The following is a 17,995-nucleotide window of genomic DNA, read 5'->3' as shown; positions in this document are numbered from 1 at the left end:
ACCATGTTAGCCAACCTTCAGTCCTCCTGCACCTCACCTCATTGATGATACAAATCCCTCAGCAAAAGGCCCAGCAATCACTTCTCTAGCTTCCCACAGAGTTCTCGGGTACACCTGATCAGGTCCTGGGGATTTATCCACTTTTATGTGTTTCAGATTCTAACCGACCTTGTAGTCATTAGGTCGGCAATGTAGTAGCTGTAAAGTTGAACCCCATGACCTCTTCATAAAGACAAAGGCTAAATTACAACTTCCTGCTGACCCTCCCAGAAACTGAAAGTATGCTGGAGGTGGAAACATGCCAGTAGACTGGTAAAGCGACTGGTAGGGAGAAATTGCCAGTGTGGCCAACTCTATCCTTGTCTTCACTACCTTATTAAAAGTTGTACCAGAGTGCATAAGTGATGACAAAAGCTACTTGTTTTCTTATACTGCTAGACATTAAATGGCCTTATCTTCTGTGTGGTAATGTTTTTGTTGTGACAATTTTAACGTAACCCACCAGTTACAAAGTCTACAGGACAAGGTGGAACTATCATTTTACACCTTGCTCAGTATTACTTATTGACCTCAGTGGAGACTAAAATAAGCCATAAAATCCCTACAGTGTGGAAGCAGGCCATTTGGCTCATCGAGTTCACACTGACATTCTGAAGAGCATCCCATCCAGACTCACCACTATCCACGTAACCCCATATTTCCCATGGCTAATCCACCTAGCTTGCACATCCCTGAACACTATGGGCAATTTAGCATGATCAGTCCACCTAGCCTGCACATCTTTGGACTGTAGGAGGAAACTGAAGTACCCGGAGGAAACCCACACAGACATGGGGAAAGCATTCAAATATCACACGGAGGGTCACCAGAGGATGGAATTGAACCTGGGTCACTGGTTTGTGCGACAGCATTGCTAACCACTGAGCCATGATGCTGCTTGTCACTAGGATTCGTACTCTGATAAATTGAGTTATTTACGAATACTAATAGAGTTATATTTGTATAAGCAAGGAACACAGGTCTGTCCAGTTGACCTTTCCAAGCTGTTTCTTTGTCATGATTTTGTAACAGTAATTTCTTAAAAATCAATTACATTCACGTAACTAACGTGAATTCATCTTTTTTTTTTAACTCTTCTATGATTTTCTCTTCCAGCAACCTTTAAAGCCACCATAAATATCTCTGCCTTCATTGTTTCCTGCTTTTGGGATGCTGTTTCAGACTACCTTTTCAATTAATCTGTGGCCACTTGCCCTTTTATCTCCTTGTGTAGCTGTGTTAAATTTTGTTTGCTAAAGTTCTGAGAGGCATTGGGGTCTTTTACTTTGTAAAAACATGAGTAAGTTCATGTTGTAGAACTAGTAAGGTCATCTGTTGATACCTTCATCTGTTCTGCACTATGAATCCGGTACCCATTAAGCACTCAGCAGTGGTTGAACTCTCAATGGTTAACTTCAACTATCTGATCTCTTCAAATAGGCTAGGGTGGAAACCAAACATTTTACTCAATCTCATCAGTTTCCTGACTTTCTGGATAAATCAGATTTGCCTTCATTGAGTGAGGTGTAAAATCACCGTCTACTTGATTCCATGTATTTTTCACTAGGAGATTTAAGTTAAAATTGTCCCTGTGGTCTTTATCATCAAACAAACTGATTGTTAATTTTTCTTAGATAATTTCTGAAGAAGAAGACTCTCCAGAAATAAATCTACTCACAGGCGCTGTTATTACCCCAGGCATGTCAACAAAAAAGAGGGGAGTATCGTTATCTAAAGATATGTCAGAAACAGACTGCACAGTACAGAATGTGCCATCAGTACTCTCAAGACAAGCATCTTCATTGGGTCCTGGTGACTCGTCCATGGTGGAAACCTTGATATCAAATACATTGCCACCTGAAGCAGAAATGGCTGAACAACAAATGCAGGGCTCATTGACTCAAAGCATTATCTCATCCCAGGAAGAGAATTTAGTTGCACAAGGCAATGTTAATGAGAAAACAAATTCACATTCAAGAGACAGTGAGTTAACGCTCACAGATTTGTTGAGGCCACTGAGCAATGAATCTATGACTAATACATTTACACCGATGAATATGTCACCTTTAATGGATTCTGAGATTGCACTGAATGATGGTTCAATAACAGTTGAACCATTGGCAGAAAGAAAGGATGCATTGCCTGTAGATTTGTTGGCAGCACTGAACAAAATGCCATTAATGGTGTCAGTTACACCAGTCATTCAGGCATTATCATCAGCAAATGGCAAATCAGCAATTGATGCTGGCATTCAAGACAACCTAGGACTCAGGACTGGAACAGTTACACTGCATGATAATGATACACACGATGATGATGATGACCTCACACAAATAACACATTGTGAACCGGACTCTCAGCCTTCGAGGAAAACTGATCAGCCGGAACAGACAAGTATTGAGGTACATTTTTAAAATCACTTACCATTGAAACTAAAAGAAATCAATTATTATAATGGAATTTTCTTTGTCAGCATTAATCATTGTAAAATCCCATCTCAACTAGTCAACATTTTGCTAAAGTCCAGGCTGGTGAAGTCTGATATCATTTCCAATTTTGCTAATCCAATTGAATACTCTTAAATGCTAGATGCTCGAAACAGTACCTTTGCTGGAAAGACTTTAGACTCATTTGCTGGAGGCATCAGAATTTGGAAAGATTCCTTCAAATTGTGACCCTTCTGTTTAGCTCAAGAAAATTGTGAAGTGAGACAAATGAATCGTTCTACTTATTTCTTATGCTCAAAAATCAGCTTGGGGGGAGAGCACAGACAACAGTGCTGTTTGAAGTTGTAATTCAGACCCGCCAAGTATGAATTCAGTAAGTGAGTCCAAATCTATTCTGAGCATCCAGCAATGAATTACAAGAATAGCATTCTATTTTCTTTAAATGCAGATTTTTAACATTTGTTCATGGGTTGTGATCTTGCTGGCTCGGCTGGCATTTATTGCCTTCCCTAATTATCTTTGAACAGGTGGTGGTGAGCACTTTGAACCACTGCAGCACAGGTACACCCATAGTGCTTTTATTTTTATTTATTCATTCTTGGGATGTGGATGTTACTGCCTATGCCAGCATTTATTCCAATCCCCAATTGTCCTTGACAAGGTGGTGGTGAGCTGCCTTCTACAATCTACTACAATCCATGTAGTGTAGGTACATCTCTCATGCTGTTAGGAAAGGAGTTGTAAGATTTTGACCCAGCAACCATGAAGGAACAAGATAATTCCAAGTCAAGTGGCCTTCAACTTGGAGCAGAACTTGCAGATGGTGGTGTTTTTGTGTATCTTTGTCCACCAAGATATTAGAGGCTCTGAGATTGGCAGATACAGTTGAGGAACCTTGGTAAGTTGCTGCACTGCAGCTTGTAAATGGTACAGTGCAGCCATTGTGCATCGGTGCTGGATGGAGTGTCAACCAAGTAGACTGCTTTGTCACTTCACCTCTTGCGTTCATTTCCTTTGTCAATATTTGAACTAGGGCTGTAATGAACTCAGGAGCAGAGTAGCCCTTGGAGAATCTAAACTGAGCATCATTGGGTATGTTATTGCTGAGTAAGTTCTGCTTGATATTATGTTCAATGATCTTGTCATCACTTTTCTGAAGATTGGGAATAGACTGAAGCTATGGTAATTAGCTTTGTGAAGAAGGCATACCTGGCAATCTAGATGTCAGCATGTATCGGAACAGCTAGGTCAGGTTGGATTAGTTCTGGAATACACAACTTTAATATTGTTGCCGTATTGTTTTCCAATCCCATAGCAGTATCCAGTATTGTCAGTGGCTTCTTGATGTCACGTCGAGTGAATTGAATTGGCTAAAGACTGGCATCTGTGATACTGGGTCCTCAGGACAAGTCTGAAATAAAATTGCCCACTTGGAACTTATAGCTGAAGATAGCTGCAAATTCTTCAGCCTTATCTTTTGAACTGATGTGCTGCGCTCCCACATTATTGAGGATTGGAATATTTGTGGAACTTTCTCCTTCCGTTAGTTGGTAAATTGCCCACTGCCGTTCATGACTGTATGAGGAAGACTGCAGAGCTTAAAAATGATCCGTTGGCTGTGGAATCACTTTGCTCTGTCAATCATATTCAGTTTCCAATATTTGGCATGCAAATAGTCCTGCGTCATAACTTCACCAGATTGACACCTCATTTTTAGGTATGTCCAATCCTACTTTTGGTATGTTTTCCTGCATTGTTCATTGAACAGGACTGATCCCATAACTTGATGGTAAGGTTGGGTGCAAAATTTGCTGGGCCATGATATTACAGATTGGAGTTGAATACATTTCTGTTACTGCCAACGGGCCTCAGTCCATCATGGATTCTGAGCTTCAGTTGCTAGATTTGTTTGAAATTTATCCCGTTTAGAATGGTGATGCTGGAGAGTAGCGTCAGTGTGAAGATGAAACTTTGTCTCCACAGAAGTGATCACCACCTACAGCAGATGTAATCTAGCAGTTATATCCTTCAGAACTTGGCCAGTTTAGTCAAAGGTGGTGCTACTAAGCTATTCTTGGTGTCGAATATTGAAGGTCCCACTTGGAACACTCTCTGTGCTCTTGTCACCTCAGACCTCTTCCAGTTGATGTTCAACATATTCCCATGTTGAGTGGCAACTTCCTAACTATTTCTGATCCTGGATGTTGTGAACTGCTGCCAACAAATTAATGATGCCCACAAGAAATTTGGTTTGGAGCCTGGCAGGATCATCAGACTGATCATCAGGTTGAATCCTACCACATTTCCAGTGGCACCACTAGACTGATTACTGTCGAGTACTTACCTCAAACTGTAAAAAAACCACACATGCCATCAGTGTATTTTCATCCTTAAAACTCAAAAAGACAAAAAATAAATACATAATCATGGACAAATATGTTTACATAGAATTGTGTAGAATTTACAGTACAGAAATAGGTCATTTGGCCCAGTTGGTCTCTGATGACATTTATGCTCCATATGAGCCTTCTCCTATTCCACTTTATCTCAAGATGCAACAAACATATTAGTACATATGAATTAGGAGCAAACGTAAGCCAGTCAGCCCCACAAACCTGTTGTGCCATTCAGTAAGATCATAGTCACTCCTTATTCTCACCTCCTCTGATAACCTTGAAACCCCTTGCTTAACAATTCCTGATGAAGGGCTTTTGCCCAAAACGTCGATTTTCCTGATCCTCGGATGCTGCCTGACCTGCTGTGCTTTTCCAGCACCAGTCTAATCTAGACTCTGATCTCCAGCATATGCAGTCCTCACTTTTGCCAAGAATCTATCTACCTCCGCCTTCAAAATATCCAAAGACTTGGCTTTCAGGAAGAGAATCCAAAGAATCACTAACACTCTGTGGAAAAGGATTTCTCCTCATTTCATGAATCCTCATTCTCCATCATTAATTGGGCAACCCTTTAGTTTTTAAGCAGTGACTCTAGTTCTAAATTCTCCCACAGAAGGAAACATCCTTTCTACATCCACCCTGTCAAGAACCTCAGAAACATATATGTTTAAATCAAACCACCTCCTAATTTTCTAAATTCCTGCTGATACATGCCAAGCCTTTCCAACTTTTCCTTGTAAGATAATACACCTACACCATAGTCTAGCAAACCTTATTTTAAAAGTTTCCAATACATTTGCTCATTGACACTCAAATTGGGTCACCTGGCTGCTGACTTCAATACAGTCTTGGTTCAAGCATGGACAAAAGTGCTGAAGTAAAAGTGACAGTCTCTGATATCAATGCAGCATTTGACCAAGTATGGCATCAAGGATCTCTAGCAAAACGGTGTCAGTACAAATCGGGTAAACTCTCTGCTGGTTGTCATACCTAGTCCAAAAAAGGAGGGTTGTAGTTGTTGGAGATCAATGATCTCAGCACCAGGACATCTCTGCATGAGTTCCTCAGGTCCTTGGCCCAATCATCTTCAGCTGCTTCAATCTTCCCTCTATCATGAGGTTAGACGTGGAGATGTTTACTGATGATAGTGATGCAATCTTATCTATATGCAGTAAGATCTGGACCACATCCAGATTTGGGCTGATAAGTGTCAAGTAATATTTCTGCCACACATGTGCCAGGGACTGACCATCTCCAACAAGAAAGTACCTTAGTATTGCCTTCTTAATGTTCAGTGACATTACAATCACTGAATTCTCCCATTCTCAATATCCTAGGGATTACCATTGACCAGACTCTGAACTGTACTGGCCATTAGGAGTTTGCACGTTCTCCCCGTGTCTGCGTGGGTTTCCTCCGGGTGCTCCGGTTTCCTCCCACAGTCCAAAGATGTGCAGGTCAGGTGAATTGGCCATGCTAAATTGCCCGTAGTGTTAGGTAAGGGGTACATGTAGGGGTATGGGTGGGTTGCGCTTCGGCGGGGCGGAGTGGACTTGTTGGGCCGAAGGGCCTGTTTCCACACTGTAATGTAATCTAATCTAATATAAATACTATGGCAAGCCAGAGGCTAGGAATTGGTAGCAAGTAACTCATCTCAGGACTCCCTAAAACCTGTTCACCATTTACAAGGCACATATCAGGAATGTAATGGAAAACTCTCCACTTGTCTGGAGTGGATAAAGCTCCAATAAAGCTCGAATCTTTACACCAAGCAGAATAAAGCAGCCTGCTTGATTGGCACTGGATCCACCACCCTCAACATTTACTCTCTTTACCACTGCAATAACTCTTCAAGGCTCCTCTGATAGCATCTTCCAAACCTTCAATTATTTCACCCAGAAGGACAAGAGTAGTAACTGTGTTGGAATAGAATTGTCTGCAGGTTCCCTTCAAGTCCCACAACATTATGTCTGAGAAATAGATCAATATTCTTTAACTGTAAAAATCCTGGAGCTCTCTCCCCTGCAACACTGTTGACGTTGCTACACCCCAAGCACTGTGGCAGTTTAGGGTGGCAACTTCAGTTTTGATGGCTAGGAAGGGTATTTTACATTGAGAACATATTAAGGTGATGCAAAAGGAAATTAAGTTCAAGGAAATCTTTGTTCTTTTATTTCTCTACAGTTTTCAAATAAGAGTGAAGCTGAGGTGAATACTTCTAAATGTGAGACCATAGACAAGTTAGCGAAAGAGCCAATTCTCCAAACAACAGACACAGACTTAACAACCTCTTCCCAACAAGATAACGTAGCTGGTTCTATTACCCTTCGGAAATCATCTCGGAAAAGAGCTTTAACTGACTTTACCTGTCCCTGCTGTGAGTTTTCTGCTTCTAGAATACAAAACTTTGATTTTAACGATGGATCAGCAGGTAAAAAGAGAAAAACAATGTCTCCTGTACATGAAGATCTCTCAAAACCGCAAAGCTCAGGAACAACTTACAAGAATAATTTAACATCCAATGGCCAACAAGCAGCTTGCAATGAAGTATCACATTCTAACAACAGACCAAACCCTAAAACTAGTGTTAACATTGTTGTTCAGCCTCTGAATCATCAAAGACAGTCCAGGCAAATATTGAATTGTGTACGAGGTTGCACAAATACCAGGAACAGGTAAGTGTGATACACATATGTGGATTTTATCTGTTATGAAAGTGTTTAATGATTAACTAGTCAGTTTTTCTGTAGCCAAAGTGTTTCTTCTAAGGAGATAGCTGTTCCAGAGTAATGGGGTTTTGTTTTCATTGGGAAAGTTTACAAGCAAATGCAGTAAACTGTTACACATTAGGCTTTTTGTGTGCAGGATTCAAAAACACCTGACAAAAGTATAATCCCATTACAGTACTGAACACCAGAGAGGATTCCCTTCTGTTTCACACCTATAGGACTTAATTTAACTCATTTGAAAACCTGATAGCCTCTTCCCCGAGGTTGTTTCTTTCCTCTTTAGATTAGGGGAAACACCCTTGGCGTGAGGAAAATGTTTGAGTTTTGGTTTGGCAGTTTTGAAGAAGTCCTGGTTGAAGTTGGATGTGTAAACAGTTGTCTCTAAAGAAAGGCAACTGTTAATAATCTGTTTACATACTGATAAAAAAATTACTGCAGTATATGTGGTTTAGTTTGGAAGTTACAGACCAGAAGTATTTGGTTACAAAGCTGGAGGAGTTATTTGAAGTGAGAATGTCTAAATTCAGTTCAATGAAGACTCCAGGGAAAGCTCAGCCTTAAGTATACACAGGTAATCTGCCCACAGTTCTCTGTGCCAAGGAGTTCCAAAGGTCCACAACCCTTTGACAGAGAAAAGTTTTCCTCATCTTAGTCTTAAATTGGTGCCCCTGAATTCTGAGACCATGCCCTCTGATCCTGGACTCTCACATGAGGGGAAACATCCTCTCAACATTTATCTGTCAAGCTCCTTAAGAATCCTGCCTGTTTCAATGGGATCACCTGTCATTTCTTCAAAACTCTAGTGAGTAGAGTCCCAATCTGTTTAGCCTTTGCTCCACGTTGGGGGAACGTCCTAGTGAACCTTTTGCCACCGATGAAGTAATATCTTCTCTTAAATAAGGGAACCAAAACTGCTGACAGTACTCTAAATTTGATCTCACTAGCATCTTGTAGCTTTGCATAAGATTGTTCTTATTCCTATCCTAAATCCCTATTCTTATACTCCAACGTCCTTGAAATAAGACCCACCATTCCATTATCCTTCCTGATTACCTGCTGCATCTATGTGCTAGCTTTCGGTGTTTCATGCACAAGCACTCCCCACTACACCTCACCCTGGTCCCTTTTGTTGCAGCTTTCATTGAAATAATACTGCTCTTCTGTTCTCCATTCCAAAATTAACAACGTTTATTTTCCCACATGATATTCCATTTGCTTTTTACCCACTTAGAACATAGAACAGTACAGCACAGAACAGGCCCTTCAGCCCACGATGTTGTGCCGACCACTGATCCTCATGTATGCACCCTCAAATTTCTGTGACCATATGCATGTCCAGTAGTCTCTTAAATGTCCCCAATGACCTTGCTTCCACAACTGCTGCTGGCAATGCATTCCATGCTCTCACAACTCTCTGTGTAAAGAACCCGCCTCTGACATCCCCTCTAAACTTTCCTCCAACCAGCTTAAAACTATGACCCCTCGTGTTAGTCATTTCTGCCCTGGGAAATAGTCTCTGGTTATCGACTCTATCTATGCCTCTCATTATCTTGTATACCCTCAATTAGGTCCCCTCTCCTCCTCCTTTTCTCCAATGAAAAAAGTCAACCTCTCTTCATAAGATAAGCCCTCCAGTCCAGGCAGCATCCTGGTAAACCTTCTCTGAACCGTCTCCAAAGCATCCATATCTTTCCTATAATTGGGCGACCAGAACTGGACGCAGTATTCCCAGTGCGGTCTAACCAAAGTTTTATAGAGCTGCAACAAGATCTCACGACTCTTAAACTCAATTCCCCCTGTTAATGAAAGCCAAAACACCATATGCTTTCTTAACAACCTTGTCCACTTGGGTGGCCATTTTAAAGGATCTATGTACCTGCACACCAAGATCCCTCTGTTCCTCCACACTGCCAAGAATCCTATCCTTAATCCTGTACTCAGCTTTCAAATTCGACCTTCCAAAATGCATCACCTCGCATTTATCCAGGTTGAACACCATCTGCTACCTCACAGCCCATCTCTGCATCCTGTCAATGTCCTGCTGCAGCCTACAACAGCCCTCTATACTGTCAACGACACCTCCGACCTTTGTGTCGTCTGCAAACTTGCTGACCCATCCTTCAATCCCCTCATCCAAGTCATTAATAAAAATTACAAACAGTAGAGGCCCAAGGACAGAGCCTTGTGGAACACCACTCACCACAGACTTCCAGGCAGAATATTTTCCTTCTACTACCACTCGCTGTCTTCTGTTGGCCAGCCAATTCTGTATCCAGACAGCTAGGTTCCCCTGTATCACATTCCTCCTGACCTTCTGAATGAGCCTACCATGGGGAACCTTATCAAATGCCTTGCTGAAGTCCATATACACCACATCCACAGCTTGACCCTCATCAACTTTTCTAGTCACATCCTCAAAGAACTCGATAAGGTTTGTGAGGCATGACCTGCCCCTCACAAAGCCATGTTGACTGCATTTAATCAAGCCATGATCTTCCAGATGGTCATAAATTCTATCCCTCAGAATCTTTTCTAACACCTTGCAGACGACAGATGTGAGACTTACTGGTCTGTAATTGCCGGGGATTTCCCTATTTCCTTTCTTGAAGAGAGGAATTACATTTGCCTCTCTCCAGTCCTCAGGTACGACTCCAGTGGAGAGCGAGGATGCAAAGATCTTCGCAAGTGGCGAAGCAATTGCATTTCTCGTTTCCCAAAACAGCCGAGGACAAATCTGGTCCAGGCCTGGCGACTTGTCAATCTTAATGTTTGACAAAATTTTCAGCACATCAGCTTCCTCCATCTCTATCCATTCCAGCATGCACACCTGCTTTTCAAAGGTTTCATTCACTAAAATGTTCGTTTCTTTCGTAAAGACAGAAGCAAAAACTCATTTAGAGCTTCCCCTACCTCCTCAGACTCTACATACAAATTCCCTATGCTATCCCTGATCGGCCCTACTCTTTCTTTGACCATTCTCTTATTCCTCACATAAGTGTAAAATGCCTTTATGTTCTCCCTAATCCATTCTGCCAAGCCTTTCTCGTGCCCCCTCCTGGCTCTCCTCAGACCATTTTTGAGCTCCTTCCTCGCCTGCCTGTAATCCTGTAGAGCTGAGCTTGACCCTAGCTACCTCCACCTTATGTAAGCTACCTTTTTCCTTTTGACGAGAAGCTCCACTGCTCTTGTCATCCAAGGTTCCTTTATCTTACCACTTCTTGCCTGTCTCAGAGGGACATATTTATTCATTCACTTGCAACAACTGTTCCTTAAACAGTCTCCACATGTCTATAGTGCCTTTACCATGGAACAATTGCTCCCAATCCATGCTTCCTAATCATGTCTAGTCACATCATAGTTTCCTCTTCCCCAATTAAATATCCTCCCATTTTGCCTAATCCTATCCTTCTCCATAGCTATGTAACTACTTACTGAATCTATCAATATCTCTCTGTAAATATTTATATCCCTCTCAGGAATTGCCTTTCCACCTATTTTTGTGATGCCTGTAAATTTGGATACAGTATATTCACTTCCTTCCTCCAAGTCATTAATATATATTGTACAAAGTCATGGTGCCGGCGCTGATTCCTGTGGAAACTCAATGGTCACAGATCGTCCGCCTGAGAAATAACCTTTGCTGTTATCTCCACTTGCTGTTTCCTGCCCAATAACCAATTCTCTATCTATGCCAATATAATACCTCTGACACCATGGATTCTTATTTTATGACTTAACCTTTCGTGATGTACCTTGTTGAACACCTTCTGGAAATTCAAATATGGAACATCTACTGGTTCGCCTCCATCCATTCTGGTTGAGACTTCTTCAGAGTTAATTTCCCTTTCGTGAAGCCAAACAGTAATAAAACAAATGGTGGTGGTAAGGATTGAAGGAGTGTTAATTATTTGAGAATGAGAGGGATTGCTTATGTGAATGAATTATACTAAGTTGCTCCTGTTCTTTCTTATTTTTGCTGCTCTTCCTCCATCATCTGTTAAATATTTGCTGCCTTAGCTAGTAATGAGTTCTCTCATTATTGTAAATATGTGCAACATATAGTACAACCACAAGTCTGGATATATATTCCGCACTTTTAAATGGTCCATAACATCAAACAGGGAGATGGTTCTGGTCACTTGCTTCATCCTGGAAGAAACCTATTGCATTAGCTTTAAAGACCATGGTGACTCAAGTCTTAAACACTGATTTGAGGACTTCTGTTGTAACTGTAATAGCTGATGTTGCTTGATGATAGTCTTCTTGGTGAAGTGAAGGTGACTGACATATTACCTCCTAGTCAAGTTCAATTAGTGGTGTGTTCACTGAGGATTCTTCGAGAAGGATCCTATTCAGTGTTGACCTCTTCTTTCCTCTTTTGCACCAGCTCTATCCAATCTTCTTTGCTGGCTCCATCGTCCTCTAGCACTACACAATTATTACACGCATACATCTACTTGAAGATAAACAAAATAGTTCAGTTCCAGACCAAACCTAAGAGAAGTCAAAATTAAGTTACAGAAGGGAGGTCACAAGCCAGATAATACGTAGCTAGTAAGCATCAGTCAAAAAGAACAAATCAGAAACTGTAAAGAAAATTACTGCAGATACTAGGAATCAGAAATAGAAACAGAAAATGCTGGAAATACTCAGCTGATCTGGAAGATCAAGTTGGAGAGATCAATAGAGTTAACATTTCGGTTGTGACTTCTCATCAAACTAATAACTAAGTTAGAAGTATAAATTATAAAATAGGGGGAGGTGCTCATACCCGAGTACTAACATCCCTGGACTAGTAGCCTTGAACACGAGTCCAACATTCTATGGAATGACATGTAGGGAAATTTGGATTTAATGTAAATTTGCAATTTAAACGTAATCTAATGATTATCATGTAACCACTGTTGATTGTTGTGAAAATCCATCTAGTACACTAATGTCCTGTTAGGGAAGGAAATCTTCTGGTGTTCATGTGCCAACAGACCCATGGTGTTTAATTCTTAGCTGCCCTCTGGCTGTAACATGACTTTTTTTTAAAAAAAAACACCTTTGCTAGTGCCATGAGTTGCTAAATGAGATGAAAGTGTGAAGATTCAGACACTGGTGCAAATCAATTTCCTAAAGAAGCTTACGTGCCTTATTCAAACATATTATGTCTTTTACATGATCCTTGGTTGTACTTTTAGAGAAGACCGATCCAACACGATGGGCAAAACACTTTCATTGTGGAATGGTGGAGTGTGCCCATGTTGCTCACCGCACTTAATAATGATCTGTTATATTTTGACAAGAAATATGATAGACCATTATTAAGTGCTCATTATGTGCTGGTAAAAGGGAGATTGCATAAATGTTGAAACAAACACATTTCAACTGTCCCAGTAGAATACGTTTCAATATTTTATTGGTAATAGTTTAAGTGACAGTAGGAATAATAGAATGAAATTACTAGTTTTATATTCATTATGTGAGTTTGCATTTTCCTGATCATTGGCTGGAATTGACAGTACTCGGTTGTAATGGAAAGGTAAAAGGAGGCAACTCACAATCTGGTATATAGCTCCATTGCATTACACCAGCATCCCCTGTGGCTCCTCTAAGTACTCCACTGGGACTGAGCGTTCCAATGCTATAGCAACCGAAGCATTTCTAACTTTTGCCTCACTTTGCTCTTCCAATGTACTTTGTGTGTCCCAGCAGGGGCACTCTTGAAGAAACCTCGCGTAAGAACCAGTACCAGGAGTGCAGAGGGCATATAGAGATCAAAGTGTGTACTGTAGCACTAATGTTTTCCAAGATTTGAAGCCTGTAGGTGATTCTCTGGCTTTGGGGTCTTGGTCAGAGCAAAAAATGCACATGGGCAAACTTGCCAGTGATGCTCACAACCCATGAAAAGATTAAATAAACACTTTTCATGTTTGCAGCTGCACTGTTGCTTCCTGCTCTATTTTTAAAAGTAGCTATGATACAGGTCTTGTTTAGGGCAAAAGAAAATGCCTTATCCCCTCCACTGACAGGTGCAAATAAACTTTTTAAGGCAACCAACTTACAGAAGAAAGATAATTTGGAACTGTAATATCTTCAAATATTAAAATCACATGTATAAGCATAGCAGTATTTATTGTAATAAGTTGCTCTTTTCATTCAGAGAGACAGTTTTGCTAAGAAATGCCAAAATCAAGAAAGAAAGGGAAAACATAGCTAATGTAGAATATGAAAATCCACGAAGAGCCTTACAACATGGAATGATGTCTGTAATGAATGCATGTCAGAGTTCAAGAGCTCAAAAAGAAAATGGTGAGCATCATCATGTCCAGTACCAGGACAGAAATCTTAGGAATGAAGCAGAACCTGGTGAGCATAATTTTACCTGAATGTCACTAATAGATTATCTCTTTGACCATTTATTTCTGCACCCATAAAATTGTCTGACTCTGTTCTTGTCTCAGGTAATCTGCTGCTAAAACAACCAGGATCCCTTCTTTTGTTACTCCTAGACAAGACTATCCAAAAGCACTTCTTGCTGACCAACATTTTCTTTGTTAATCTCAGGACACCCAAAACATCCCAACTTGCCCCAAGTATCACAGACTCATCAATTCTGTGCTTATGGGCTATATTTGCTCCCTGTTAAGCAACATTTCCATTTTCAAATTCTCAGCCTTGTTTTCAAATTTCTCATGGTCTTGGCCCTCCCTTTCTCTGTAACCTCTGACAGCTTGATGGCCTTTTGAGGTATCTGCACTTCTCCAGTCGTTTTGCACAATCCCAATTTCATTGGCTGCACCATTGGCAACTCTGCCTTCCACTGCTAAGGAATTCCCTCATTAATCCTTTATTTCCATCTCTTCTTTCGCTTTAAAGATGTTTATTAAAAACTATCTGATATTTCCTAACATTGGATTTGTGTAGAAAAGAAATTTTTAAAAACCCAATAAAGCAAATAACTGCAGATGCTGGAAATCTGAAACAAAAACAGAAATTGCTGGAGAAACTCAGAAGGTCTGACAGCATATGTGGAGAGAAAGCAGAGTAAACATTTTGGGTCCAGTGACCATTCTGCAGAACAGATTGTAGCTAGGAAAAGGTTGGTATATATGTTAAAGATGGGGTGGAGGAAGGGAGAAGAGTAAACAACAGATAGAGATAGAGCCCTGAGAGACACAACCACAGTTGGATAGACAAAGGATTGGGTAATGGCCAGCCTGGGAGAATCAGTAGCTGCTATTGAAGGACCCAATATTGATTTACTAATTTTAGAGCCTGAGCACCTTATCCCATGCCCTTCTCCCAACCGTCACACACCTGGCCTTGTTATCACATTGGCTACTACCATAAACAATCTATTGTCAGCTACTAATGGTCCCCATTAGCAGTCATGGATTCTCCCAGGCTGACCATTGCTGTTCTCTCTTTCTGTTTCTCCATTTACTGTTTACTCCTCCCCCATTGCTCTACCCCACCTTTAACATATATACTGATCTTTTCCTACCTGGAATCAAGAAGGGTCACTGGACTGAAACATAAACTCTGCTTTCTCTCCAATAATGCTGCTAGACCTGCTGAGTTTCTCTTGCTGTTTTTGCATCCATTTCTGTAGCTCAATTTCAATTTTTACTTAACTTTTTTTATTCTACTTATTTTACTAATCAAGCTATTCAGAGTTGTTAGTACATTCCTCTGGAGCAGGTGGGACTTGAGGAGTAGGGACACTACAACTACACCACAATAGGGCCCTTGATAATATATCTGTGAAGCGCCTTGTACCATTGAATTATGCTAAAGGTACAAATAGTTATTACAGCATCTAAAAATCCCCACCCTCTCAGAATTTGATTGCATCCATTCCTTTGAAAACAAGTAGATTATTGTACAGTAACCATTGAACTGTTCATGTATGATTTTCTATTACACTGATTGTAAGCTCACTGCTGGTGCTAAATTATGTAATGCAATATCATTTAGTCCAGATTGATGAAAAAAATAATATTGTAATTATTTGAAGGGAGACTTAGATTTAACTAACATATATTAATATATAGGATCCTGTTCTTTGTAGAGAGAAAGAACATGTAGATTGCACCTGTTTGAACTTAAAAAAATAGATAGCAGACATTCTCTTGTTTGTTTCTCAGGGTAATGCATTGACTATTCACTGTCAATTTGCCTGAATAAAATTTCATAGACTCCCTATAGTGTGGAAGCAGGCCATTCAACCCATCAAGTCCACACTATCCCTTTGAAGAGCAGCCCACACAGATCCACCCCCCGTACCTTATCAATGCATTTCCCATGGCTAATCCACCGAGCGTGTACATTTTTGGATTGTGGGAGGAAATCTACACAGACACAGGGAGAACATGCAAACTCCACACAGAGAGTCGCCTGAGGGTGGAATTGAACCTGGGTCCCTGACTCTGTGAGGCTATAGTGCTAGCCACTGTGCCACCCTAATTTAAGACTAGGCAGAAAATTGTGTGGTTGAAACTTTATTGCTGGAACAGCACAGCAGGTCAGGCAGCATCCAGGGAACAGGAGATTCGACGTTTCGGGCACAGGCCCTGCTGAACACTCTCTGCTCATTCCTGAAGAAGGGCCTGTGCCCGAAACGTCGAATCTCCTGTTCCCTGGATGCTGCCTGACCTGCTGTGCTGTTCCAGCAATAAAGTTTCAACTTTGATCTCCAGCATCTGCAGACCTCACTTTCTCCTAGAAAATTGTGTGGCCCTTGCCTGCCCCAGATCAATACCAGTAAAAACAGCCATTACAACTTGTACTGTTACTGTAATCTACTTCTTTATTTATCATTCACTAAGTTTAACACAACAGAATAAATTGCATCAGGTTACAAACAAAGCTGTCTCAGTCTCACTATTGAGGCTGAGGTATTACCCACACTGGTGAGGGATAGCTGGTCAGGCTTCAGTCACTCAGTTTGATCAGTTATTCTTCTCTGAACTCGCAGCTTGGGATCTTGCTTCTGTGATGGTTGTTCCTAGGTTACATTTGCTGATGTCTTGAAAACACTTATTTTTATGTGTTTTCTCTTGAAAGTTCCAAAAAGTGTGATTCTTGACTAAGACCCATTAACTCTAAGAACTTCCATCCAACTGTTGTATAAACAAGATGCATCTGTTTCACAAGAAATATATTTCCCTCCCCACCCCAATTGGCATTCCACAGAGATCATTCCCTCCGAGGGTCCCTCGTTAGGTCCATGCCCACCTCCAACCCACCCTCCACTCCCGGAACCTTCTCTTGGATCCACAAAAGGTGCAAAGCCTGTAACCCTCACCTCAATCTGAGCCCCAATGGATCTTTTCACATCTGGCAGAGATTTTCCTGCGCACCCAAATGCCTCTGCTGTGTCCGTTGCTCTTGATGTTGTCTCCTCTACGTTGAGGAGACAGGATGCCAACTTGTGCAACATTTCAGAGAGCATCTCTGGGACACACGTACCAAACAACTCTACCGCCCTGCAGCCAACCACTTTAACTTACCCTCCCACTCCGCCAAGGACAAACAAGTCCTGGGCCTACTCCACTGCCAAAACCAAGCCACCCGATGCCTGGCGGAAGCATGCCACATTTTCCACCCTAGGACCCTCCAACCACACAGCATCAACATTGACCTCATCAGTTTCCTCATCTCCCCTCCCACCTCCTCATCCCAGATCCAACCCTCCAAGTCAGCACTGCTTTCTTGAACTGTCCTACCTGTCCATCGTCCTTCCCACCTAGCTGCTCCATCCTCCCCTTCGATAGGTTGAAAAAAGTGATAGACAGACAGTCACAGTACTTTCAGATACACTTCCCCTCAGTGCTGAGACCCAGCATACAATAGGAGAAGGTGAGGTCTGCAGATGCTGGAGCATATAATGTTGTATTTGTACAAGGCACTTGTTAGACTGTTGTATACAATTCTGGATTTCATGATATAGGAAGGATGTGAACGCATCATAAAAGAGTTCAGAAGAGATTTACAAGACAGGTTCCATGGATGAGCAACTTCAATTATTAGGGTAGATTGAAGAGTTTGGGACTGCTCTTCTTGGAAAGAATGCAACTAAAATTTTTCAAATCATGATCGGCTGGATGGTATAGATAAGGAGAAAATGATCCCAGCAGGAAAATGGCACTAATTACAAGAATCGATGCAAATATGATGGACCAAATGGCTTCCTTCTGCACCATAACACTTCTGTGATATCTGATATCCAGTTCCAATTAGTACATCTTAATATTACCTTATATGAGTTCTCAGCATTAAAATCAGTGAAGGTTAATAATGAAATATCTGTATTGGGCATTCATTTCTGGTTTTCAAAATAATGGATAGAGTCAGTACTGAAAACAAAAAGTCTCAGGATACCCATTTAATATTT

At 41.1% G+C, this 17,995-nt stretch overlaps 2 protein-coding genes across 7 annotated transcripts in view; both read left to right on the top strand.

The window, feature by feature from the left end:
- LOC148151977 (uncharacterized) overlaps nucleotides 1-7,293 on the top strand; it is a 90,310-nt gene extending 83,017 nt beyond the window's left edge. The window contains exons 7-9 of the mRNA XM_087994010.1: nucleotides 1,674-2,441; nucleotides 7,067-7,231; nucleotides 7,279-7,293. Of these exons, the coding sequence (XP_087850136.1) occupies nucleotides 1,674-2,441; nucleotides 7,067-7,231; nucleotides 7,279-7,293 (948 nt within the window). The remainder of the gene's footprint in view (nucleotides 1-1,673; nucleotides 2,442-7,066; nucleotides 7,232-7,278) is intronic.
- Nucleotides 7,294-7,312: 19 nt separating this feature from the next.
- The window catches only part of LOC122556192 (uncharacterized), a 96,131-nt gene continuing 85,448 nt past the window's right edge, over nucleotides 7,313-17,995 (top strand). For 5 of the 6 annotated variants that reach the window (XM_088000301.1, XM_088000291.1, XM_088000286.1 and 2 more), the window contains exons 1-2: nucleotides 7,313-7,557; nucleotides 13,760-13,965. In XM_088000301.1, coding sequence (XP_087856427.1) covers nucleotides 7,331-7,557; nucleotides 13,760-13,965 — 433 coding nt within the window. In that variant the 5' untranslated portion in view covers nucleotides 7,313-7,330. The remainder of the gene's footprint in view (nucleotides 7,558-13,759; nucleotides 13,966-17,995) is intronic. The other variant, XM_088000297.1, reaches the window with a different exon arrangement.

Source organism: Chiloscyllium plagiosum, unplaced genomic scaffold (assembly GCF_037043375.1).
Source record: "Chiloscyllium plagiosum isolate Xiang-an unplaced genomic scaffold, Cpla_swu_hap1 HiC_scaffold_2, whole genome shotgun sequence".
Taxonomy (NCBI): Eukaryota; Metazoa; Chordata; class Chondrichthyes; order Orectolobiformes; family Hemiscylliidae; genus Chiloscyllium; species Chiloscyllium plagiosum.
This window is presented reverse-complemented; position numbering and strand designations above follow the sequence as displayed.